Source organism: Branchiostoma lanceolatum, chromosome 6, assembly GCF_035083965.1.
Source record: "Branchiostoma lanceolatum isolate klBraLanc5 chromosome 6, klBraLanc5.hap2, whole genome shotgun sequence".
NCBI lineage: Eukaryota > Metazoa > Chordata > Leptocardii > Amphioxiformes > Branchiostomatidae > Branchiostoma > Branchiostoma lanceolatum.
In genome coordinates this window covers 6,847,229-6,873,799 of record NC_089727.1, presented here as the reverse complement: position 1 = coordinate 6,873,799, position 26,571 = coordinate 6,847,229, and the positions used below count along the sequence as shown (strand labels likewise).

Here is a 26,571-nt window from a genome sequence, read left to right as displayed (position 1 = left end):
CCAATCCGCGTCATGCGGGACGTTTTGCGATATGTCGTAAAGAAGACGAGAAATCAAAGTTACCGTTTAAAAACCATGAAATACGAACAAATTTCAATCTAAAACTTTACGAGTAATTTGAAGATGGCATTTGTATGGAAAAAATAGTCTTTCTCAGGAAATTCGCGTTTCATGTATTTTACGACAAGCCACAAAACAGGCCGGTCCAGTGAGTGCAAAGCCGGGTGAAAGATGTGGTTTTGGAGACTGAAAACTTCTCTCTCGGTCAGCTTCAGACACATACGGAAATGTACAACATACACCCGGGCCAGGCGGATATGGGAGATCATTTCATCAAAGCCTCCAGAAAACGGAATGCCTTTAAAACTGCAGGTACCGTGTTACAAACAAACTGTTAGCGTGTGTGCCCCTCCCCCTTCTGCCATTAGAAGAAGTAAGGCTATTGACAGGATGATCCTGTCAGCAGTGCACTTTTTTCTGCTGTTGACAGGTATAATCCTGTCAGTAGCCACTTCCTTAGATGAACGGCTGTTGATGTTCCTGTCAATAAGGTTTATTCCACTATCGACAGGACTTTCCTACTTAATTGTCTTATAGGACTGTTTCATAGTGAATTAGGATTGTCAACTTGTCAGGATTGTCATGATTGTGCATGCCTGCATGGTCAACATTGAACAACGGAGGCCATATGTACCTTTCATTGCCAACTGCCCTATCCTGTAGGGCTGGGTGCGGTCCATCCGGTCCCAGAAGGAGGTTCTGTTCCTGCACCTGAACGATGGCAGCTGCCTGGCAAACCTGCAGGTGGTGGGCACACCTGACATGGGCACCAGGTGAGGATATCATGGCATTGTTATCGTCCAGAAGATACCTGCACATCTCACACATAAACTTAACACAAAAGGTTCAAAACTGGATTTCTCCATAGATACTTCATCTTCTACATCTACACACTACTAATACTAGACAAGACCCTTAGCATAGCGTCCAGGACAAAAGTAGAGGCCCCACTCATCTGTGGCCGGTGGTTGTGTAATTGTTTCAACATGAACAAAAAAAAAAAAAAGGGGTGCATTAAAACGAACAAACGAAAAATGCAAATCATCAAATGCAAATTGTATCACATATTAGTGGAAAGCTTATTTCATTTGTTATGATCATACATTCATCGATTGAACCCTAGTGCTAGAGAAGAAAAAGAAGAGTGCCAAAATTTCAGTTGGTCATATTTCCGATGTTTTTGATTTCTTGGTTAATGGAATTTTAAAAAAAATGCTAGATTGGAAAATCAACATGAAAACAGAATCTCAGAGGAAAGTTTGTACTTTGGTGCACACAGTTTCAGGGAGTGAACAGGGTCAGGTACAAGTTTTCACCCCATCCTTCTGTTTAAAAGATGTCCTCGTGCTAAAATAATTTTTTAAAAATCTGTTAACCAAGAAATCAAATTGGTGTGGCCTTAGCATTATGTGTTATAACCATTGAAAAGTTGATGTATCTTTGTTTCCCCAGTGACCTGTCGTTTGGCAGTGCCGTTCATGTAGAGGGGAGACTCCTCCCCAGCGCCCACCCAGGCCAGGAGGTGGAGCTACATGCAGACAGGCTGGAGGTTATAGGGCCTTGCAATGCAAAGGTAAACACAGGTACTTACCTAGTATTGGTACTTGTGTTCATGTACAGATTATGTATGTCATTTTAACCTTCTCCCTGCTGCTTGACCAAGTAACTGATACAAATCTGGTGCCAAAATGCTAACAGGCGGAATTTGAAAAAGTTAGCACAGAAAAAAAGCTCCTTGTGAATTATGAAAAGTCTTGGACAGATCAAAATATGAATAAAACATTTTGTTTTTTTGTATCCCTGAGTCAAAAACGGAGAGTGAGTGAGTGAGTGAGTCAAAGCACTTGTAACATTGGTCTAGTAGAGGCAATACTCAAGAGAGTCTTTGTAGGACAGGGAGCCTTAAAAAATGCAGTTCTTGTAAATGTATATAGGTGGAGTTGTATGACTGTATTGTACTTGCTGATACATGTATGGCATAACCTACATGTATGAAAGAAAGATTGGCTACTTTAACTGTTGTGTTATGTAACTGAGTCTGTTTCATTTGTGTCACCGGTAGGAGTTCCCCTTCAAAGCCAAGAAGAGGCACACGATGGAGTATAGCCGACAGTTTCCCCATCTCAGGGCGAGGACCAACTCTTTCGCAGCTCTGCTCAGAATACGGAGTCAAGCAACCAGTGCAATCCACAAGTTCTTCCAGGTCAGGGTGTGGTTATGCCTGCTCTTTGTGGTGTTTGAAAACTCGTTAACTTGAGAATAGTTCTGTCCAAATATACGGAAAAAAAAGGCAGGCAAACCTTTTAGGCTTGAATCTTTCCTCCTCCTGCCTGTTTTTTTTGTTCAATACATGTACATTATGTTTCTTCTTTTTGTGTGCAGATAAATAAGTGTACAAAATAATAAACAAGGTGATAAGATGCACAATACTGTCTTATAATTTTGCTCATCTCATTTGCATATCCGATTAATAGTTTTGGTTGAATACCTGATGGTCTTCAGATTTTTCAGATTCACTGACAAAAGAGATAGCGGATCCTATCTAAAACGTCTGACAGTTTATAAAATGTATCCAGTTGCTTGAGTAACATTTGTATCATGTATCCAGAGGGTACTTCTATGTTCTAAGAAGATTGCAATATTTCATAATTGTATGTTTGTTTCCCCCCCCCCAGGATCAGGGATACGTGGAAGTTCACACCCCTGTCATCAGTTCTAATGACTGTGAGGGTGCAGGAGAGCTGTTCCAGGTAGAGGTAGGGACAACACTCCTGTTCTAGTAATATCTGCTAATGTGCATGTGGTTGGTGAAGAGTTTCCTCCTCCCACAGAAACTGTTTTTCAGACGGAAGAGCTTGTTAAAGATTATTCATAGTCTTCAAAGACATCATGGGATGCCAACTCTCGAAGCCTGAATCACTTTACGTCTCTCATTTGCGTCCTCCATTAGGGGTCGTAACTAATGGCTGTACTGCTGAGTCCTGTGTCTTTTATTAGGTTGTTAATGAGTTGAAGATCAAAAGTTTGACTTCTCGACGCCACACAAATATAAGTATGAAAACATCTGAGGGGAAAGTCTGTACTTACGTATGTGCACACTGTTTCAGAGAAGGAGAAGGTTTAGATGCGCATATATCTAAGACAAAAAGATTCACCTGTGTTGTCATCCATAGAGAAGACAGGATAGTTGGACAACTTCCTCTCCCTCCCATCATCTTTATCCTCCTTTTCATCATCATCACTGCCGTAGTCTGACCTCCCTGACCTTGTTATGTTTTTGTGTCCATACGAAGCCAGCCAGCTCCACAGTGCTGAAGGAGATATCAGAGGACAGTGGGAAGGAAACCAAACATTTCTTTGATGTCCCAGCATTCCTCACTGTGTCAGGACAACTGCAGTTGGAGGTTATGGCCAGGTATATGTATTACTGTGAATTTATTTACTTTAGCTGTGATTTGTTTACTTTGCAGTAGGAGGAAAAAGGAGGTTTTGCGATGTTTTATATTTGCGGAAACAATTTGTTAGTACAGTAGTCATACAAGGAAGATATATTCGCTGTGTAATGAATTCAGGGTGGAGAAGCCAATAAAGACATTTTAAGACAAATTTAAAGTTTTAAGATTCACAGAATTATATGAAGACATACTATGTAGTTTTTGCTGTTGAAGTTCTTTGTGCATGATCAATAAGCTTATCATTGCATCAAATGGCCATGGGTTTGATTCCTGGCGTTTCTGGCTAGACCTTGGGAAAGGCACTTTACACGACTTTCCTCACTCAACCCTGTTGTGAAAAATGGGTACCTGATTTTAGTTGGGGAGGTAAATTTAAAAAGGAGAGGGTTTGGTTGGCTCCACCTCCCAGTGCCGTGCCCTGTACACAGTGGAGAAAAACTGACCACTGCCCCTGTGGCCTCAAAAAGACTATGGGACTACCTTTCAATGTAACCTTTATGATGGCTCATTACCTGTTTTGTACCCTAGTGGATATTTTACAGCCTATACCTGGTGCCTGCTCTTTTTCCTTTTCCCTCTGTGAATGTGTGATTCTGTATTCTGCTTCCTCCAGTGCCCTGTCCAGGGTGTATGTGTTTGGTCCCACCTTCCGAGCAGAGAAGTCCCTGGGCAGGAGACACCTGTCTGAGTTCTACATGGTGGAGGTGGAGCTGGCGTTCACACAGACACAGGAGGACGTCATGGAGGTGGGGGATAGGAGCTGCTGTAATGTTTTGATTCTTACTGCTTACTTGCTTAGGTCAAGACCTTCAAGTCTCGAGTAATATTTATTTCAACATATTAGAGTCAATTTCAAGTCACCGAGCGGGTGTTTGCTACCTTTTCTTTTGACATTTTCAAAACCTGTGTAACAACCTAACTTAGATGAGTAAATGTTTAAAACAATTTTAAATCTTTGTTATGACTTTTGAAATATTTTCTATCGTATCCAAACATGTTGAAAACATTTCTAACGTCGAATACAATGTCTATATCAGTTTCGAAATTAAAACAATTTACAAAACATGAATGATAAAACCAACAAAAAATAGAACGTGCTGGGGGTAGAAAAGAAGATGATTGACAGCCAGTATTTCTCCCCAGGTGATAGAGATGATGGTGAAACAGCCGACAGAGCAGATTCTGGCATCGTGTCCCGATGACCTTCATCTGTTCTACAAGTTTGTTTCACCGGGGCACAGGGTGAGCTCTTGTTTTGTTTGTTTCGTGTAACCGGTAAACCACCTTCAGGCATAGCACTTCAGTTTTGCACAGTAAGCTCAAGCTGTGTAAGACCAGACAGTAAGGTTTGATACTCTCACACTGGGACGGACCCCTACTCTTTTAGATAAGTGTAGGTTTTTTTAAAATGTTCTCGAACGAAGAATGGCTCTCCTAAAACACAGGGCATCTGGCTTTACATCCCATCCAAGAGGACGTCCCTAATCAAAGTTAGATACTGCTACTCATTTTTCAGAGCAAGGAAATAAATGTCTTTCCCAAGGGCACAACTCAGGTTGAGCTCAGGCTACACCAACAAGAATTACTTTTAGATAAGTGTATTTTTTTTTTATGTGCTTGAACGAAGAATGGCTCTCCTAAAACACGGGGCATCCGGCTTTACATCCGAAGGAAATAAATGTCTTTCCCAAGGGCACAACACAGGTTGAGCTCAGGCTACACCAAGAAGAATTACTTTCTACAATACAAAATGCTCCCATATTTTTCAGATGTTTCAGATAGCATCCACTCTCTTTCATCTAGATCTGTGACTGAGTCGCTGATGAAAGACTATCGATGCTATCTGAAATGTCTGCCTCTTAAGGGGATTTAAGCAGTTGCTTAATATACACATGTATTTTGTATTCATGCAATTTTTTACCTGGATATCATTGCCCATCTACAAATGTATAGAGAAGCATGTAGTCCAGTGGTTGGGAGTTTCAATCCCAGCTGTTGTCACTCATCCGACATCATATTGGAAAGGGTCACAGTCCTTAGAAGAGTCATTAAGCCATGGTCCACTGTACATTGTGCTTGTTGAAAAGAGCTAGGGGAATTTCCCTGATACAATGAACCTGTAAATACTGTACATACGTTTTGTAGCGTCTGTCTTCTCTGTCATATGAGCTAAACTGGTTTAAGATCACTTTCACTAGGTGTTAGGTAGGTTTGAGATCAGTGTGACTGTGTGATTTCATTTAGAGGAAACAATCTACAGACGGCATCCATGAGACCCAGATCATGTTGCCTTGGATGTAATTTGGCTCGGCGGCACAATGGGTGTATATATTGGTAGATAAGACCCTGCCGGTGGGTATTGTGAGATGATGTGCACAGATAGGGCAAACTCCATAAGGCATATACCTTTGCTGGAAACAACACAATATTGGAGCTGCAGCAGGAAAGTTATCACCAAGGGAGAGTCTTAAGTATCCAAAATAATCCATTGATTTAGGTCATCATTTCTACTTTCAATGGAGATAATCTTTTTAAACAGCATTCTCTGGGTGTTTGCCTTATGGCAGGATTAATAAAAAATTTACGGTATTCATTAATCTTTATGACATTGTGAGTAGGATATGTATAATGTCATTCCACGTTGTGGGTAAGCTTTAGATCCATGGCTTGGATTTTATTAAGGATTCTTCACCACTGTGATCATTGTGCTTTGGCAGAGACGTTTAAGTTCATTTGACAAAAATGACACCAAAATAAAACATTTCATGATTATATTCCACCATAGTAAGTATCATTCAATGAACATAGGCGTTTGTACACATGTACAGAATACAACCGTCTGATGTTATCGAACATTGAACATCGTTCTTGCAGTTCTTGATTCCTGCCGCCAGTCAATCAAATTGAATTCCCAGTGCTATGACGTCACAGTGAAGACAGCAGCCAGTTTGGAACCTGGCACTGCGGCTTGTGAGAAACATTCTTTTGAAAAGCAAAGAATGTAATCAGGGATTGTTGTATTTTGGTGTCATTGGCATCACAAGCACTTAAATCATTCTGAATGTTTTGTACTCTATTGATGTCACTTTTGGTTATCTGGGAAGATAATCTTACCCTGAATTATTTCCTACTATTAGGAAGTTGTGGAGAAAATACTGACATCAAAATTTATCAGGTAAGCATTTCTGTTCTCTTCTGTAATGTTTGGATTCTGCTATATGTACTATCCTTGTTCAGTGTTATTCACTTTCAACAAAAGTACCATCAAGTTTTATTTTTCACTCGTTATAACCTCTAGCTGGCCATTATTTGATACATATAAGCTTAACAGATTTTAGCATATCATTTCCCATGTTTCTTTAATATGTTTCTGGGTACTGTGCTTCCATTAACATTATTGCTAACAGCATTCACATCTCCACTGCTTCACAAGTTGTTAAGTGCTTTTGCTGTCTAAGGAATTGGGACCTTTGGGGGCAGTTTCTTTCTTTCCTTTTAAGAATGTATTTCCTTCTTTCCAACACAGGATGACCTACACAGAAGCAATTGACATCTTAAAGAATCATTCAGAAAACTTTAAGTTCAGACCTGAGGTAGGTACGGTGCTGCTAAGGCCTAGGAAAAATATTTTGTGTTTCTAGTTACCTGACCGACCCTTAAACAAACTTGTAGCCGACCCTAGTCTTTTTTGGGGGGATTGACCACTGGCGAGGGACATGAAATTTGCGATCTGACAAAAATGATGTAGAATTGTTTTCCAACATGTTCTCATTTCTGTTGCAATAGAAAAAATGATATAAACAGACCTACCAAACCTTGGTTCCCTTATGTGTTGACACCCTGTATGGTACTACACACTTGTAGTAGTATACAGTATATCTGTATGTATTAGCTAAACATCATGTTGAAAATTTCAGTTTTACTATGATTCTTAAACTGTATTTGTACGATCGTTTCGACCAAAATCTAAAAAGGAAGAAGAGAGATTCCCTACCTAACATCCCTATATTTCAGGACCGTAGTCAGAAACACAACATCAATTTTCCTCGGCCTAAATTCTATTTACATCTAGTAGTCAGGCTCCCTCCGTAAAAGTGATTGTAATCATACCGATATCAACTTGTGCCTCCATTGAGAATCAATTTTAATATGAGAGTTACTATCAATATCACCTTTTGACCCACAAATCCCTCAGTTATTGGAGGATGATGTATTTGATGATATATATAATGCAAACTGTAAGAGTAGTAATTCAATTGTGAATCCCAGAAAATCCTACAGTGATTCAAAGATGATTCTCCACAGTGCCCTTGCTCAGTCCCATCTCCAAAACCTTATTAAAAGATGGGCAATTTTGAGTAAATGAGATAGTCATAAATTTAGAATGATATTTGTTCTGACCTTTTGTCAGTATTTGAAAATGATGTTCCCTAGGGAGGAGTGCAGCTAGGAGGCAGGAAAGAAATTATATTGTGATGTTTCATTACAACTTATGCTCAGAAATATGATAGAGGGGCCACTATTATTATTTTGGAACGTTTTCTTGCAGGTCCTGTTCCCATCCTTTGCAGAATATGTGAGGTTGACTTGAAACAACATGAAGATAAACTTACATATCTCTCCATCTGCCTTTTGATTTAATTCTTTTTTTATCGAATTTGAAAAAAAAAATAATGCTAGATTGCAATATCAACATGATAACAGTGTCTGAGAGGAAAGTCTGTACCTTCACACACACAGTTTCAGGGAGTGAACAGAGTCAGATGCAAGTTTTCCTACCAGCCTTATGTACTCATGCATGATGTCCTTTTCTAAGATTTTACATAAAGATAACTGAAAACCAACATTTTAAGTTGGTATGGCTTAAGTGATATTGCCTGAAGTCTTCCTTATGTCAGACTTGGCTTTATTCTCCTGTTGAAAGACTGTAGAGAGTTGGAGACAAATTGACTAGACATTATGCACACATATACTTCTACAGGCCATACTGTGAATGCATCTATTCATCAGCTTGGACTTGATATCGCAGTAGGAGGGGAAAGGAATTTTTCATGGTGTTTTAAGTTCATCATTGAAAGACAAGTACGTGTATCACATGTAAATTCATATCTGCAGTGTGCTGATTTTGCATTGGAGAAAGTAGTTGTATCCATTATTTGATTATACTGCTTCTGGGGTCCCTGACACAGGGATGGGCAGCAGTCGACTAGTCTTCGCACCGGAGAGATTATCATGAAAATAAAAACACAGCAAACATGTCAAGATTCACAGTCACTACCTTCTGCATTTAGATCGCAGACCAGACAGAAAGACTGTATAATCATGATCAGCATCTTTCATTTTTCACCTGCTTGATTGTTATTAAATGAATTTCTCAAATTCTTGTGAAAACATACTAGACAAAAGACTTTTTGATTTACTGCCCTGTCTAAATCTCCTCTTAAACAAACATAGGAATGATTGAGTGGATTTTGTACTGGTGCAAACTATTGAAAACCTGAAATACATGTAGATAGGTGAATACCCTCCACATGTCCCCGCTGACTCCAGTTATTTCTAAGAATCTCTCTGCTATCTCATTAATGTTGACCTTGTCTCGTCTCCATCGCACAGAGGAGATTACTCTGGATCATAACCTGTGGAGGGAATTTTCAAAGAGCCTTGGGGAAGCTTTTTCCATTGGATTGTCAAGGTTATTTATAATGGTTCTTTTCTAAATCCCTCCCCGTTGAGCGCTGTTTTGTTTAAATCAATCAGTGTCAAGATGATGAATGGATGAGCTATGGAGGGAAGAAGTTTGGCTACTTGCTACGATTATTGATGCACTTGTTGCTGATCTGTATTGCGGGTTTTATTCAACAATTTTCTCTTGATTATACTTGACAATTCAGTCACCGGATGTCTGTGATGGAGCCTTTGATTTCTGCAATTTCTTAGGATGACACTTACATTTTTACACTTTGAAAAATGTAGGACCATAAGGCTGTTGAAACATTACTAAAGATTTCATTGCCATGGACTTGTGCCAGTAATGTTCTCCCAAGGCGTAGTACTTCCATTAAGAAACAGTAATATTATATTTCCACAGGCAAATCTGAAGCACCAAATGTTATAAAGTACCCTGAGAAACACCGCTTAATGGTTCTAAAGTTTGCATTATTCTCTCCAAGTTCTTGTGTGTGCTGAGTGCAGATATAAAAAAAACGTATGGCCTCCACCAAGGAGTCTGAAATTGTGCAAAGTGGCCTTAGTAGAAGCAAGGAGGATTAAAAGAGACCTCTTTTGTATAAGATTGTATTGTCTAGCTGAAAGTGAGGAGAGTCTGACAAGCATATTCGCATAAAGATTTTTGTGTCTGTTAAACAATTGTTTCTATCATTTGTACCAGCGACCTGGTGACCAATTTCTTATGTTGTAATAGTCTTACAGCCACACAATTGTACAGTACTCCAGACCTGCACTAGTGCAGAATAACAATGACCATCTCAGTCACTGGTGAAGGATAGTGTAACTATATGCTATCTGAAATTTTTAGAGAGTTCATCCAGTTGATTATTATCTACATGAAAATCGTTTTGGGTGTGAGCTGAAATTTTTAGAGAGTTCATCCAGTTGATTATTATTTGTTTGAACCTTAAGGTTTATTCATGATAAGCTCAAATCGGCACGCAGGCCGCTTTTCATTGAGGTCATGAGGGAAGAGGTAAGGGTCAGATACAATATAACAGAGATACACAGTCATTATCTACATAAAAATCGTTTTGGGTGTGTCTGTTTCTATTTCCACTTTATTGTGATAGCTGTGGATGGGTTTTGATGATATTTGGAATATGGGTAGATCTTCGAAAGATGAAGCTTAAGATTGATTTTTGGCCTGCTGGCAGCTTCTCTTGGTACTGCAGCAGAACTTCCAGTTTTGTATCTTTACATGTTTTTGGTGGCATCTGGAACTGCTGGGGCATGACAGTTCTTAAATGAAGGTAGTTGAAGAAAGTACCTGAATGTCTAACCTTCATCCACATAAGGTCTCGCACCTGTATTACTCCGAGTGTACAGTCTCAAAGAATCCGCGGTCTAAAGATATGAATAGGCCCCAAGAGGTTGTGTTCATGTGGATGATAAATTGTCTTTAATTGACCCCACCTGATAAAGGATTTGGGATGAAAGCTTGTGTATTACTGCCAGGATTAGGTAGGAAAGCTTCGGCATCCGAGTGATTGTCAGACGTGTACGGCTTCTTTGTTCTGAGTGATTCGGTCAGGGGCAGGCGGCCAAAGAGGGCCTCTTGAGAACATAGTGGATAGTGCAGTTATGAATTCCATAGATATCCTTCGCCGGGTCAGGTCTTTGTGACATTTTTTTCAGTGCCTCACGAAGAAGTGTGCTCACAGTAGAAAGCAAAACATCTACAAAAAGACTGTTTCCTTGTTGGATTTTCGGCCACAAAAGTTGCGCAATATAACATGTAAACCAATGGTACGGCCTTATTGCGGTAGGAGACCATAATGCAGAATGGTTTCTTGATTTCTTACTTTCCAGTGGGGTCATGACCTGCAGAAAGAACATGAGCGCCACCTGGTGAGACACTGCGGAAGTGTACCGGTGTTTGTGACCGACTTCCCCAGGGATCTCAAGCCTTTTTATGCCAGGGACAATAATGATGATAAAACAGTAGGTGCTACTTTCTTTTTATATACATAGTCTATAGTCAAGTATAACCTATAGTTTAGTCTGACCTCTCCTTACATGTTTGCTTGTTTGTTTGTAATGCATACCTGGTAAATAGTATGAAATATCATAAGCATCCACCCACAGCTTCTCGGGTTATGCTGTCAATGCACACACACACAAACACACACACACACACACACACACACACACACACAAACAAACAAACAAACAGCACCGAAAACATAACCTTCTTGGTGAAGGTAACAAGAGGATCCAGTGTATATCATTGACGTTTAAATTCTACAGGTTGCAGCATTTGACCTGTTGGTGCCAGAAGTTGGGGAGCTGTTTGGAGGCAGTCTGAGGGAGGAACGACTTGAGACATTACAGGATAGACTAGACAGGTAGGAAATCTTACATGCAGTAAAACAAGTCATTGACCTGTACTATCTGTATGGCAATCACTCGTAAGTCGAGTATGATGACCGTGTCAGTCCCTACACCTAAGTGAGGAGGGTTGACACGGTAACCTTCGCGTGAATTTGTTTAAGGTGGATGACAGGTTGCGAATCTGAGACCCACACACCTTGGGCATTCGTCTTCTCCAGCGGCACCAATTCGAGGGAGATGTGCTGGTTCTGTACTATATTTTAGGTTTAATAACCTGATTTTAGACTGATTAAAGAAAGGACAATAGCAGTAGGAGCTCAGGGTTCTTTATGAGTGTGAAAACCAGTCACTATGGAAACCAGTCATCACAGCCTCCAGCCATGGTAACAGCCAGTCCTCAGTCTTACAATAATTGGTCCATGGAGGCACATGTGCATCAATCAACAGAATCCAATTTCCCTAACTCATAAGTGTTGGCCATCTTGAAGCTTCCAGAGGCGTGATTTACTGTGAATTTATTCACTTCCTGCAGTTGAGGGAAACGAGGTGTCCTCTTTTTATTTATTTATTCATTTATTTATTGGACAGGACACACAGCCAGGGCTGCCCAACTAGCCTAAGGCCATTACAAAGGGCTAGCCCTGCTGACAAAGACAAGACATTACAATGGAATTAACTTAACTGTGTTAAGTGGTAGTGTCAGGTGCCAAGTTGAACACAGATGCTGATTTTAGTAGCTTTTAGTTGAGTGCCAAGGGGCCATCACAATCCTTCACATGTTGCTTTGGATCTGCAAGTTCTAAGAGTCTCGATGCTACAGACCATTTTGAGTACATATTTAAATGCAACAATCCCCACAATGCAAACATAGGTAAATATCTAAACGACTGCTTTCTCATTAGAAAAAATACCAAACGTAATGATTAAACCAACTCGATTATAACACTATATCGAAAACGCATGCTAGCCCTTATTGTATTGTATTAGTAATTAGGATGTTGAGTTTTATTCTACACTTCTACTTTGTGATATGCTTACTAATTCTTGCCATACTTTGTACCATGTAAAATCGTCATGCAATAAAGTTCTTCTGCAGCCGTTGGACCATCTCTCCATACGGTATATTCCATCTTTGCCAACTGTGCTTTCCTTCCGATAGACTTTTAACAGTGTTCTTTAGATAGACTTTGAAGGATGACACATGAGTGGGAAGATAGGTGGACTAAATTGAAGCTTATACTTTGTGACATTTGGCTCTTTTCATCCATAATTCTGTCTACACCATGTGGGAGCTTACATGACGCACGATTGCCAGGACTATTACTGACGGCCTTACGGTCAAGCCTGGGATCTTCTGTGTCGTATGAGGTGCATAAGAACTAGGGACACAGCAGACCACGCTCGGGCTGCGCCATCTTTATTTCTTGCTTTGAGGGGAACGAAAGAAAAGAAAGTGATCTCGATCCAGTTTAGCTCACTGAAGAGCTAACCTTCCACTGGTCGTGAGAGAGAAGACAGACGCTATGTATGGTATTACAGGTTCATTGTACCGGGGAAATTCCCCAAGCTCTTTTCGACAAGCGCAATGAACATTAGACCACCTAAGGATTGCGCCCCTTTCCGGTAGCATTAGGTGTACTTTGCAGCAAAGTCGGAAGTTAAATTTGCTTGGCAAGCAAACAGTGCATAACAGAACTTGAAAAAAATCCAGAGAGCTTCTTCTGTGCATGTCAGTGAGGCGGAAGCTGTGCATTTCGAAGTGTCGAATCTTTTCACGTCATCTTTTGGCGTTCTTTACCATGTAAATTCCTATACTATTAAGTGAAATACTGTCTTCACCTTAAGGCCTTAAGGCCTAAATCACACAAACACCCCCCATTGCAACGTCATATATATTTGTTGATGTGTTCAAAAATTCTTATTTCCTAAGAACTATCTTAGAGTTGGACTCGTTATCATGCATGTACTGTAGGGGCATCCGCACTAGATAGCTTTAAACGGTGCATGCAGTTAGATATACAAAGGTTAGGTGTGACAGGTGTAATATAACCATCTGCCGCCATGCTGCAAAGCTGGTGTGTTACACCGAAAGGCGTTTATAAAGGCTATATAGATACAGAAAGATACAGATACACACCGCAGTTGCGACCAGGGGTTCTCTCGTCAGGCATGACTAATGCATTTAGCATGTCAGCACCAGTCCTGGCTTTTACAGCGAGTAACTGCAGCTAAGTGCCTCAGATCAAGTCAAGACATGAACAGAATACTTCCTGCTTTCGGTCTCCCCGCGAATGACCTTGTCTCGACCCCTGCAACAGTTGTATTGTATTAGCTGAGAAGTTTTGTGTCGTTGTAAAATGATGTGTCTAGTATTTCCCAAACATCCCTAATGGAAATGACCCTTTCTAGTATATTCTTCCTGTGCACTCGTTCACCCCTTGAATGACCTTGACTCGACCCCTGCAACAGTTTCCACTTGATTTAGGCCTGACTGCCTTGGGTGGTTGTGCCGGGAAAGTCGTGATTGTGCTGCTGGTTCTTTACTTGATGGTCTTCTTTTGCTGCTGTGCATGCTAACAGAGCAGGAAGACACAGTATAATTTTCCTAGGAACTTAATTTCACGGTACAAGGAGAAGGGAGGTTTTTGCAGTGCTATAATTTTGTGGTTGAATCGATTCTGTAGCAGTTACATTGGAAACTGATATTCAACACATATTTGTGATGTCTTCAATTTGCAGTGGAGAGGTCAGTGATTGTGATGCTAGTTCTTTGCTTGATGGTCTTCCTTTGCTGCTGTGCATGCCAGCAGAATATGAAGACACAGTATAATTTTCCTAGGAACTTAATTTCACGGTACAAGGAGAAGGGAGGTTTTTGTAGTGCTATAATTTTGTGGTTGAAACGAATCTGTAACAAAGGAGTGATGCATTGAAAACACATATTCAACACATACCAGAGGTCAGTGATTGTGCAGCTAGTTCTAAATTACATGATGGTCTTCTTTTGCTGCTGTGCATGCCAGAATAGGAAGACATAGTTACTGTAGAATTTTCAAAGGAACTTAATTTCACGGTAAAACGACAAAGGAGATTTTTGCCATGTTTATTAGTTGGCGGTTGAAACGATTTTGTAGTGTAAATGCAGAAATGTTCGCGGGGATTTGATTTTGCAGTAAGGAGAAAATAAAGTGTTCGCGGTGGGTTTGAGTTCATGTTTGAAACAATAGTAGCACTACAGTCACACAATAAAATGGCTTTTCGTGGTGGTTTTAAGTTCACGGTAAAGAATTCACCACGAAAACCGCAGAAAAAAAAGCACCGAAACATATCTGCATTTACAGTAATACATGTACATTGGAAACACAGTATTCATGATCATGGTGTCTAATTTTGTGCTGGTGATTAGCAATGAGATGTCACCACAAAGATGATGAAAACAAAACCGCTATTTATTATCATACAATTTTTTCATGCCTGTGTGGCGCGGTAAAGTATGGGTTACATTTCAAACATTTTAGGTGTTATTGTATGGATGGAAGAGTCTTTACCATGACTTAAGATATAACTTTTGCTCTGTTTTCTGTTTTCATGATGTCCTCTTGCAAAAATGTCACATAGAAAAGTCTGAGAACCAATACATTAAGACGGTTTGGCCTAATGGCAAGTAATGACATTAGAGAACCAAGCAGCGCCAAATCTTGACTGACTTTCTAAGGTCTTAGACGCTTGTGGTGATGCACAATAGGGCTTACTCGCCAATAGGGAGAGTTGACAGCACATTCCTCGTGGTAAATCCCCATATCTGTTTGTCTCTTCCACACCATTTATTTTGACAAGTTCTACCACACAGAAATGCTGCTAGGAGAATGCTAAACAGCTAGGACTGTCCTAGCCTGGAATCCACCCTATTCTAGGTCAGGTTTCTCCACTGATCGCTTCCACACAGAAAAGTCTAGCTCCCGTCGCTCGATACATACAACGAACCTCCCGGCATCAGCCCTGCAATGAGCCAGAATCAGGGGGGAGAATAGCAGGGCTGATGCCGGGAGGTTCGTTGTACCGAGCGATTCAGCCCTACTGGAGGAGGGTGGGAACAGTGTGAATATTCAAATACCAATAATTTCTCTAGTATTATCGTATTCTGTATAGAAGCCATCAGATGAGAGAACTGGAGCTAGAATAGGATAGATACCATGCTAACCTGCCTCCCTTCTAAATACTCCTCCCCTCATGCCTCCCTTGTCACCTCCTGTCCTAGATATATCCCATTCTTTCTCAACTTCTTGTCCATGTCACAGAACTGCTACCAGGCGAATACTAAACAGCCAGGACTGTCACTCTTGTTAACAGTCTTCCAGTGTGGAGCGTTGACGGCGTAATCTGCCGACAATCAGTGCCCGGAGTGATTTGCAATATGTTAGATGAAGTGACAGCTGTGTGGGCCACAAATTTCCGTCAAAATCCTGTCACTAGTGTCAGTGTAATTCCACAGTGCAGAGGACTCCCTTTACTTTTTACATCTAGGTGTTTCTGATCCATGCAGCCTCCTTAATCGAACAAGTGCGTCTGTTGTCCTCCCCATCCCAGTCTATTATATTACACAGTTATTTCTTGTGCAAACCAGTACAGTAATGAAGAAAAGAGAGAAATGGTCTACATTTCCTCTGCCATACACTCAGGACAGGCCTGACATCTCCTGTTGCTCGGAACAAACCCATGCGAAATCACACATTGTTTTACAAACTTTTGAAATCATGCAATTTTAAGTTGCAAGAGTTTGGATCCTTGCTTCAAGTCTTTTGTTTATGTTTACAATTAAGGAGACTGCATGGATAAAAAAAATCCACTTAACGAGGGGGGATAAAGACTCTTTCCTCATTACAGTAATTGCTTCAATTTTTTTGTTTATGTTTACAATGTCAGTTTCTGTTGTGTTTGTTGTTGGGTTTAGAGGGCTATAACAATCAAAATTTGTAACTGGCTCAATGCAGTGTGTACAAATCTAACATTGTAGTTTGATGAGATTAAAGAAAATGACAAAAACCCATCTTGCTGTAGTGTAATGAAAAATTACCAGGAAGTACATGATTTTCAGTGTGTCGGCAGAAAACAATATCCGTACAAAGACTCCAAATACCGGGGCAGGATTTATCTTGAAAAATGGCCATGGATAACTTTATTTTTAGCTTTTATAGGGCATGGACCATGAATCAATGAATGCTCAAAGGATTGTGATGTTCAATGATCCCTACATGTGTGAGGCCCACACAACCCTGGAAGCAGATGGAACACTGCAGCAGCACAAGTAATGAGAGCCCCAGGGAGGATCAGTGGGGGACAGAAGAAAATGGAGGAATGAAATGGAAAAGATCTAGAAGATAAAAACCTGCAGCGTCACCTGAATTTCCACAGCTAGCCTGTTTATGTTTGATTTACTGTCTAACAATTGTTTGAATTTTTTGTTCCCTATGTTTGATTTAATTGTATCAAATGTAAGTGGACTCCATGAAGAATAGTGTAAAATTTGTAAAGATCAAACTCTAATGGAGATCTGAATAAAACAAACAAACAAACAAACAAACTAAATCATGCTTCTAGCAGCCCTTCCACTAATCAGGCCACCTGGAGCTTGATGGCCAATGCTTTTAAGTCAGGAGAATTCAGAACACCTATTATCCATGTCATTGTCATTATTGTCAGACAGAGAACTATCTGTTACCATGGTGTTGGAGGCTGTGATGACTGGTTTCCACAGTGACAGAGAATCCTGCACTTCTTATTGGACTGATTGTCAAAGTGATAAGGAATTCCTAGCTAGTAAAAAGACTTCACATTTTTTAAATCAGTCTCCCGGTTTTGTGGTGAATGGTCACAAAGACTTTGGGGAGGGGCTCAATACAGCCCAGGTATTGAGAGTTATGCTATGGTCACAATTGGAAAACGGGACCCTTACGGGTTGTTTATGGGCTGTGTTCTTGCACTCTCAGGCATTACCCCTATTTGTGGAGCACTCTGTGGCTACCAAGTTATTTTTGGCCACAGCCAGGTGCCTGGAAGTCTTTAACATGGAGTTAAAATCAACCTGGGACCTGGTAACAAATAGGGGCAGTGTGCTAATTGTAAGAACACTGAGAGGTACCCTTTTGGTGTCCGGCAGTCAACCGGGACAAATATGTGTCAGGGCTCGAAATTCATCTTTGGGAATAGGTGCACTGGTGCACCCAACTAAAAAAATTGGGTGCACAGAAACAATTTTGGGTGCACCAGATAAAATAAAGTTGAATGTTCTTCAGAACATAATTACAAAGTTTAACGCTGCTGCCTTTCTTAAGAACTTCAATCTGTAATTCTATAGCTAACTTTAAGATTTCAAACAAATAAAACATTAAATAAAGTACAGCAAAAAGTTATCATGCTGTTTTTTATACTTACATTTCAAGAATATTCTGTATACTAGTGTACAATAGTACCTTAACCCTATAGGCTACAAAAATATATAGGTGCACCAGTGCACCCACAGTCAAAAATTAGGTGCACAGTTCCAATTTTGGGTGCACTGGGTGCACATGCACCCACTATTTCGAGCCCTGTGTGTCATCGGGCCGAGGCTATACCCCGCCCCCACAGGCACAGGTGAAAATGTGACCATAGCATAACACAGACTACTTTCAAACAGCCATTCTCTAATAAAAATCATTTGCAGTCAACACTGTGAGTGAGAACCAACCTCGTTGGCCTTTATCGACGACCGAGGTGGTAACAGTTGGATTAGTTTTATGTACTGTGAAATGACCTGGGTCTTCCTTGGGCAGTTTGTTGCAGAAATAAAGCTGGGATGATTCAAAGTAATAGCTGAGAACCATTACTTCTTCAGTGGGATCTCAGTTAATGGGGCATTAGTTATGGACTGTGCAACCAGATATCGTTTATTAGGATTCTCTAAGTTTACAGTACATACATTTGACTTGTTAAATGGGCGGGCTATTAAGATAGCGTTACAGGACTATTAAGGGCTGCGACGCAGCGATAAGACCATGTTGACTTCATTGTATGGATGACATCCTCTGGGAACCCAAACACTGATTCTTCTTCTTCTTCTTCTTCTTCTGATGCGAGCGTGCGAATGAAAAAAAGTTTGTCAAAAAAAAATAGTTGCCTTCATTATGAGATCTAGGAAGGATCAAGGAGAAAACTTCAGATAGATTCTTCATTTTTTTCCTTCACATCTTCTTCTTTGACTTTGGAATTGACTCTGGCATTCTACGACATCAGTATCCATTTTTTAAAATATTTTTTGCAATTTTCGGCTTATATACTCTCATCTTGCAGCTGCTTTGTATGATTTACAGTATGGCCCAAAACTTCTTTTGTTGTGTGGAAACGGGCAAAAATTGATGCATGTGCGGATGTCATCCATATAATAAAATCAACACAGCCTAATGAAGAGTGCCCAAGTGCTGACAGACAGTTTGCCCCTGGGATGTAATGTCCAAGCGCATATAGGGAAGGGAGATAATGACATTTTCTGACAGCCTCATTTTTCTGACAATGGGCCCTCTCAACATCTTCTTGGAGGTTTATTTGGGCCAACATTACAGTAGATGCCTTTAAGTTCGCAGGGATTTGATTTCATGGTACCAAGATAATGCGGTATTCGGGGTGGTTTTGAGATCGAGGTTGAAACAAGGGGGTAGGCTGGCAGAAGACTGAACAAGTTTTACCAGGTGATTTTAAGTTCGAGGCGAAGAGGTTACCTAAAAAACTGTGAACATTATTAAACCACCGCGAAAATTTCAATATTTCAACAATTTATCTAGATTGTGTCTCAGATGAATCAGCAGAAAACACCCTTTCAGTCACACAATAGGTGTAATATGAAATAGTAAATGAACAGAAAATGCAAGGATTTTCAGTCAAAGCTGGATTTGACAGATAGGTTAGGTGACATGCAGCCATATTGACAACAGGACAGATTTCAGCACCGAGGTCAGCACCTTCATACAAGGACTCGGTTTCATGGTAGAAGGGAAAGGAGGTTTTCTAGGTGTTTTAAGTTTGGGGTTGATACAATTCTATAGTAGAGTGCTGATACATTGGAACGCATATTTTGTAGTGTTATGAATTCACATTGGAGAGGTCACTGCAAAATAAAAACCACTGAGAACATTGTAAGATTTACAGTATGTGGCGAGTATGAGGGTGATGACCTTGGTGCTGAAGTATTGCTATGCTGCCGATGTGGTTTAATACTATTCTGTAGTACTTTAGTGATATATTGGAAACATCTTGAAATGTTTGCAATGATTCCACAAATATGCTTTCCAATGTATCACTGCTATACTACAGAATTGTACCAACCGCAAACATAAAACACATAAAAAGCCTCCTTTTTCCTTCTACCGTGAAATTGAGTTCCTGCAAAAATAAATACAATGCACTCTTCACTCTGTAGTCAGTTTGCATGGAGTCTAGGGACATCAAGTTGATGCCAACCTATTTGATATTCCATAATCAAGAACACAGTATTGCCCTCTAATGTGTAACATTGCTGCACCAAGGCCATCATCTTCCTACCTCCCCCACACACTCATGCAGTGCACTAAGTAGTCGCTTTAACATTACATGTATTGTTATAAGACATTCAGTTGAGTTCAACTCATCTGATATCTGGGACTCAAGAACTTGCAGTGTTATGAAAGATGGGATGTATGACACAGGAAATTAATTTCAAGACATGTTGATGCCAACCTATTTGATATTCCATACTCAAGAACACATGTAATGCCTTCTAATGTGTAACATTACACAACGAAGGCCATCATCTTAGTGTTCAAATATTTGCGATGATGAAATTTTAGCTGTTGACTAGTGACCATTAAATCAGCTAAAATTAAGTTAAACCAAGAATTACAGTACATCGAGCTCCCCCACACACTCATGCTCTACACTAAGTAGTCGGTTTGACATGTAATGTTATAAAACATTCAGTAACTGTTGGTTCCAACTTATCCGATATCCTATACTCAAGGACATGTAGTGTTATGAAAGATCAGAAATATGACACAGGAAATCGATTTCGAGACCAGCTGTTTCATCAGAACTCCTTGTGTAGACAGCACCAAGGTTATCATTTTCATACACCCCCCTCCCACCACACACACACACACACACACACACACACACACACACACACACACACACACACACTTCCCTCTCAGCAGTTGGCTTTCTTTGCATAAAGTCTTCAGACATCCAGTTGATTCTAACTTATCTGATATTTTGAACTCAAGTACACACATGATACCTTCTGGTGTGTAAGAATAACATTACAGCACCAAGGTCTTCATCTTCTCCCTCACTCAGTTGTCCTTGCATGGAGTCTTGAGACAATCGATTGATTCCAACTCTGATACTCCATACTCAAGGACACTCGTAATACCCTCTGGTGGGTAATCATAACATTACAGCACCAAGGTCCTCATCTTCACCCCCATTTTCCCCTCAGCTGTGGTTTAACATTGCATGGAGTCTTGAAACAACTTACTGATTCCAACTCTGATATTCCATACTCAAGGACACGCGTGATACCCTCTGGTGTGTAACATTACCATTACAGTACCAAGGTCTTCATCTTTGCCCCCACTTTCCCCTCAGTTGTTGTTGCATGGAGTCTTAAGACATCCAACTGATTCCAACTGTGATATGCCATACTCAAAGACACACCTAATGGCTTCTGGAGTGTAATATTACAGCACGAAGGTCATCATCTTCAAACCCCCTTTCCCACGCACACACTTCCACTCAGTAGTTGTTTTTTTGTCGCATAAAGTCTTGAGACATCCAACTGATTCCAACTGTGATATTCCATACTCAAGGTCATACCTAATGGCTTCTGGTGTGTAATATTACAGCACCAAGTTCATGACCTTCAAACCCCCCTTTCCCACGCACACACTTCCACTCAGTAGTTGTTTTTCGCTGCATAAAGTTTTGAGACATCCAACTGATTCCAACTGTGATATCCCATACTCAAGGTCATACCTAATGGCTTCTGGAGTGTAACATTACAGAAACCCCCTCTGGAGCAGCATAACCTTGTGGGCCATTAGTGCTCCAACAAAGCTTCAAAGTCCCAAGTATCCACAAAAGAAGGGGAGTTTAAAAGGAATGACTGAGGCAGGATAACTTGAGTTGTTTTGTACAGCTGCCCCTGCATTAATTCCTTTTGCGGCCCATCCATTAATGATATGTTTTGACTTTATGAAATAGGAGAAATATGAAACAGGAAATCCACAAAAGAGAGAGACTTTGAGAGGATTGAGAGCTGGAAAACTTGCAGCATGATTTGAGTTGTTTTGTACAGCTTCCTCCTTCAGTCCTTTTGCGGCACATCTGTTAATGTTATGTTTTTACGTTATGAAATATGAGAAATATGAAACAGGAAATCCACAAAAGAAAGAGACTTTAAGAGGAATGACAAACCGGAAAGCTTGCAGCGTGCAAGTTGCTTTGTACACCTGCCTCTACATTCCTTTCCGGCCCATCACTTTATGTTTTAACGGGAACAGTCCTAATCCGCTTAACGGGAACAGTCCTAATCCGCAAAGCGCTGATAGTTGTTTGTATACCTGCCCCTGCAATCCTTTACAACCCTCCCCATTATGTTATGTCTCAATGTTATGAAGGAATGGGAATATGATGTTGAAATTCACAGAAGAATGACAATTTAAAAAGGAGTGACTGATGCCGGATAACTTGAAGCATGCTTGAAGTTTGCACGCCTGAATCTTCAATCCTTTCCAACTCATCCCTTCATATTATGTGCATGTATCAATATTAAGTTAATGACAGGAAATCTGAAAAGAGTTTGAAAGGAATGACTGAGGCCGGATACTTGAAGCATAACTTGAGTAACTGTTGTTTTCACACCTGTCGCCTGAAGTCCTTTCCAACTCATCCCATTATGTTATGTATTAACGTTATGATAGATGGAAATGTGAGACAGGAAATTGATTTTGAGACCAGCTGTTAGTAAGAGTAGGACTCCTCCTGCCTTGAGGCTGAATATGGTATCATATATCACATGGATAGATAACAAAGTACATCACCTTATGTAAGAAAAAGGCAAAAGATATTATGGTCTGTAGAATCACCTGTCTCTTAACAAAAAATATCATGTGGTGGACCCCATGTCAACCAAAGGTACCAGCCCAATGCTGGACGGATCACCCAAATGATAGGCCCGAGGGAGGTACAGGATCCACCAAGCCAAAAAAACACTCATTTCAATACAAAATGGGCCAGAAGTTGCCCTGCAAGAACATTACTTCCAACATCCAAACTCTTGCATTTAATCTAACATCAGATCTTCAAGACAGAGACAGAATGTGCAAGCAAAACGCTATTCTACAGAAGCCCATGCAATGCAAATAGAAGCCTATACGATATCATACCAACCTGTATCAAATGTTATCACAGCCCAGGTTTGAAATTATTCCATAAGATAAACCCTTTTCACATTGTCTCTGTGCAGTTTAGCAGCCATTTGCAAAACAGCTTCACATATTTTAAGAGAAAGCACTTAACCGTACATTGATTTCTTTTCCCACCAGACTTGGCTTGTCCAGCAGCTACCAATGGTGAGATTTTTAGAAATTCCTTTGCTGAGTTGAAACATTTTATATGAAGAATAGTTAACGTTATTCTGATTGTGCAATACAAATGACAGAGCAGAAAAGACTACATCCCTTATCTTTCAGACCAATAGAATTCTAAATACCTTAGAATTTGCAGACTCTGATTGGAATTTCTAATGGTAGCATCAGTAATTGTACTGGAAAAGATCCTGATCGCAATCTTTGTTGGCAATTGGCAGAGACTCCTACCGTTATCTCTACTGGTCAAGGTAGAAATTGCAATCTGGCAGCATCAGCCATTCTGCCATATTGCAATCTCTACCATGACAGTCTCTGTACTTGTGTTGTGTCGGTAAAGTTGCCTGTGATGTGCCTGTTGCAGGTACCTGGACCTGAGAAGATACGGCTCTGTTCCACATGGCGGATTCGGGATGGGCTTCGAACGGTACCTGCAGTGCATTCTGGGAGTTCCTCACATCCGTGATGTCATCCCTTTCTCACGATTTCCTCACTCCTGTAAAATGTGACTCGTGTAACAGTATTTGAATAAGTAGAATACTTAAGCTTAATAGCAATTAAGGATGCACCAGAAGCAGGTTATTGAATACTTTTCCATTGTGCTTTACATCAAAGAATGTTAAATATCTATGTACTGTACAACATGATGTAATACGAAACGAATCATTGACTAGCAGCTGGATAAACTGTCATAAAGAGTCATACATTTCAGATAGCACTAACTATCTTTTATCAGCGCAGAGAATGACTCTGAAATCAATTGTAACCGGTATATGAATGAGTGTCTGAATCAACATGAAAATTAATTAGATTTATTTTGTATTATGTAATGTTTAACTTGGATGTATTTTACTAGACCCCTTTTTTCTTATTTTGTCAGCTACACTTTCCTTTCAAGTCATTTTTGTATGGTTCCATGACCTTTATATATTCTTCTTGGTCTAGCCTAAAATCATGCTTTCAGCAGCCCTTCCACTGGCCAGGCTCCAACAGTTTGATAGCCAGAACCTCTATCAAAGTCAGGAAAATTGGGAACATCCTAAATCTGTTGATTTACGCGTTTGTGCTAGCATGGACCAATTAGTGTCAGACTGATGAACTGTCTGTTATCAATGCCTGTGATGACTGGTTTTCATAGTGACAGAATCCTGCCCTCCTATTGGATGGATTTTCATAGTGATTAAGAATCTGAAACTCTTATTGGTGACTCTAGGAAAGGTGATGGTTGTCTGGAGATAGAGGTGTAAAGCCACAAGCTCTAAGGGAGAAGGGCCAATACTGTAAATGCATTTTAAGTTTGTGTGGTTTTAATTTTGCAGTAGGGAGAAAATGGAGTGTACGCAGTCGTTTTAAGTTTGCATTTAGGACAATAGTAGACATGGGAGTAGGAGAGCAAAAAAAATTTCACATTGGTTTTACATGTAAGTTCGCGGCAAAAAGCTTACCTTTAAAAACCGTGATCATAAAACCACCGCAAACATTTCTGCATTTACAGTAAGTCGCAACGGTGAGAGATTATGTAGAAAGGCTACCTCCTGGTCCATCTCTCAAATCAGTGAAAGGATTAAGTATCAGAATCGGAATCAGAGTCAGAAACTGTATAGTAGATGTCAATGGACAAATATACCATGTATAAGCCTGTTATGACATTTTTGATTGATTGCGTTGTTATTTTGAGCTTTGTTGAATCGTTTGGGGATGAACTCTTGCCCTTTACTGGACAGTGTGATGAATGGATTGCAAAAGAATGCTGTTTTCGGTGCTGTTTGTGGTTTGTGTGTCAGTGGACAGCATGACCCCAGAAATTGTGGATGGATAGGATATTTGTTATGTGATATTTGTTATGTGGGTAGGTGTCAGGAAAACAAAGGACACATGAGATTATGGGCCCTCTAGCAGCTCTCTCTATACTGCATCTTCTTCTAAAATCCCCACATTTGAATCAGGATCTTTTCGCAATATTTGATCAATTATTTCTTGGCCCAAGATACAAGGACTAATCAATTGCACCATATAAAAGATGTAATTCAGAAATAATTGAAGGTATATCCTGGCAGGAAACCAAGCATCGAGTGTTGGTAAGAACATAATCTCCTTTTCAAGGTAATGAAGCAAAATTTGTAATGGTGGATACTGTAAACCTTGAAATTTTTACGGTGATTTTATTTTCATGGTGACTCTGCCACTTCAAATTCATGACATTGCACATCTACATGTCCAATGTTTCACTACTGTACTAAAGACTACAAAAACCTCATTTTCCCACTGACTGCAAAGTAAAACCACCGCAAAAGTAATTGAATGTACAGTATATGAATTTGATAAAATAGCGATTAATTCCCCACATAATCCCTAGTGTCTGTATACCAATTAAAATTTACATGTACTTTATTGCACCATAATCTTCACAGTATGCTGCAGCATTCACAGTCTCCGCCATGCAGAGTTGATTTTGTAGCAGCTCATACTTCACATCAACCTACACCTATCTACCGTAGTAGGAAGGGTTATTTCATATAACGGTTTTGCGTATCCCCCTGTATAAAATTTTTGTGAGTGTATTTTTCCCCAAAAAAGTTTTATATTCCGTGTTCAGTCTAATTTACATATAAGTGATGTCTTGCTTACATTTTACACCTCTCCATGGTTCATATCGTAAAATACATCAAATTTCACTGTATACATGAGTGCAGTACTAACATCACTACAAAAAAAGATGTGGCTGTTGAATTGACAGTCTGTTATGCCGTTTATAGTTGTTTTTGCTCCCCTTTCAGTCTTTACAAAATGTCATTTTATGCTACATTTATCTAATTTGAATCAAACCATCTTGAATCACTCAAGGCCATATCTTAAACTTGACAACATTGATATTAAAATCATGTATAGAGTTGGGTAAATTCCTTCCTGTACCAGATGGTGCATACGGTGGCGCCAATCTCAGTTTCTGTATCCCTTGGGCCACACAATTTTGTGCAGTCACTACAACAGGGGGCTCGTCCACTGGTAGTGGTGTTTGTTGTCCACTACCATGTCCTGAGTGCTAAGCAGAGAGAGCAGTATGTACCATTTTTTAACGTCTTTGGTATAGCTCGGCCAGAGATTCACTCTCAACCTACTGAGTGCAAGGGGAACACAACTCATTTGGCCATTGCACTGGTAATGAAAATGAAAAATAGACAGCGGCAAAATAATTGGCACAACCTTCATTGTCCCATCCTCTTAGACTGTACATGTGTATCTAACTCCAGTACACAATGTGTACCTAATGAGTAGTCACTCATTCAACCTCTTTTTGTGACTGATCGTTAGATGTTTTCCACTTCGATGTACAGTACGTA

The 26,571-nt window shown here is 40.1% G+C and overlaps 1 protein-coding gene across 1 annotated transcript; it reads left to right on the top strand.

Moving 5' to 3' along the window:
• The first annotated feature begins 182 nt into the window (after positions 1 to 182).
• LOC136436320 (asparaginyl-tRNA synthetase-like) lies at positions 183 to 24,945 on the top strand. The gene is made up of 14 exons (XM_066430183.1): positions 183 to 372; positions 724 to 833; positions 1,513 to 1,633; positions 2,123 to 2,263; positions 2,736 to 2,816; positions 3,354 to 3,475; positions 4,129 to 4,261; positions 4,659 to 4,757; positions 6,653 to 6,690; positions 7,042 to 7,108; positions 11,055 to 11,186; positions 11,493 to 11,590; positions 23,189 to 23,215; positions 23,595 to 24,945. The coding sequence occupies exons 1-14, from the start codon at positions 232 to 234 to the stop codon at positions 23,737 to 23,739; spliced, it is 1,455 nt and encodes a 484-aa protein (XP_066286280.1). The 5' UTR covers positions 183 to 231; the 3' UTR covers positions 23,740 to 24,945.
• The last annotated feature ends 1,626 nt before the right edge of the window (positions 24,946 to 26,571 follow it).

Excerpts from the sequence above, each read along its gene's own strand:
- LOC136436320 (XM_066430183.1), top strand. The coding sequence starts at position 232 with ATGTGGTTTTGGAGACTGAAAACTTCTCTCTCGGTCAGCTTCAGACAC. Across the intron at positions 3,476-4,128 it reads CAGTTGGAGGTTATGGCCAG|TGCCCTGTCCAGGGTGTATG; the intron begins GTATATGTATTA and ends TGCTTCCTCCAG. Across the intron at positions 6,691-7,041 it reads CTGACATCAAAATTTATCAG|GATGACCTACACAGAAGCAA; the intron begins GTAAGCATTTCT and ends TTTCCAACACAG.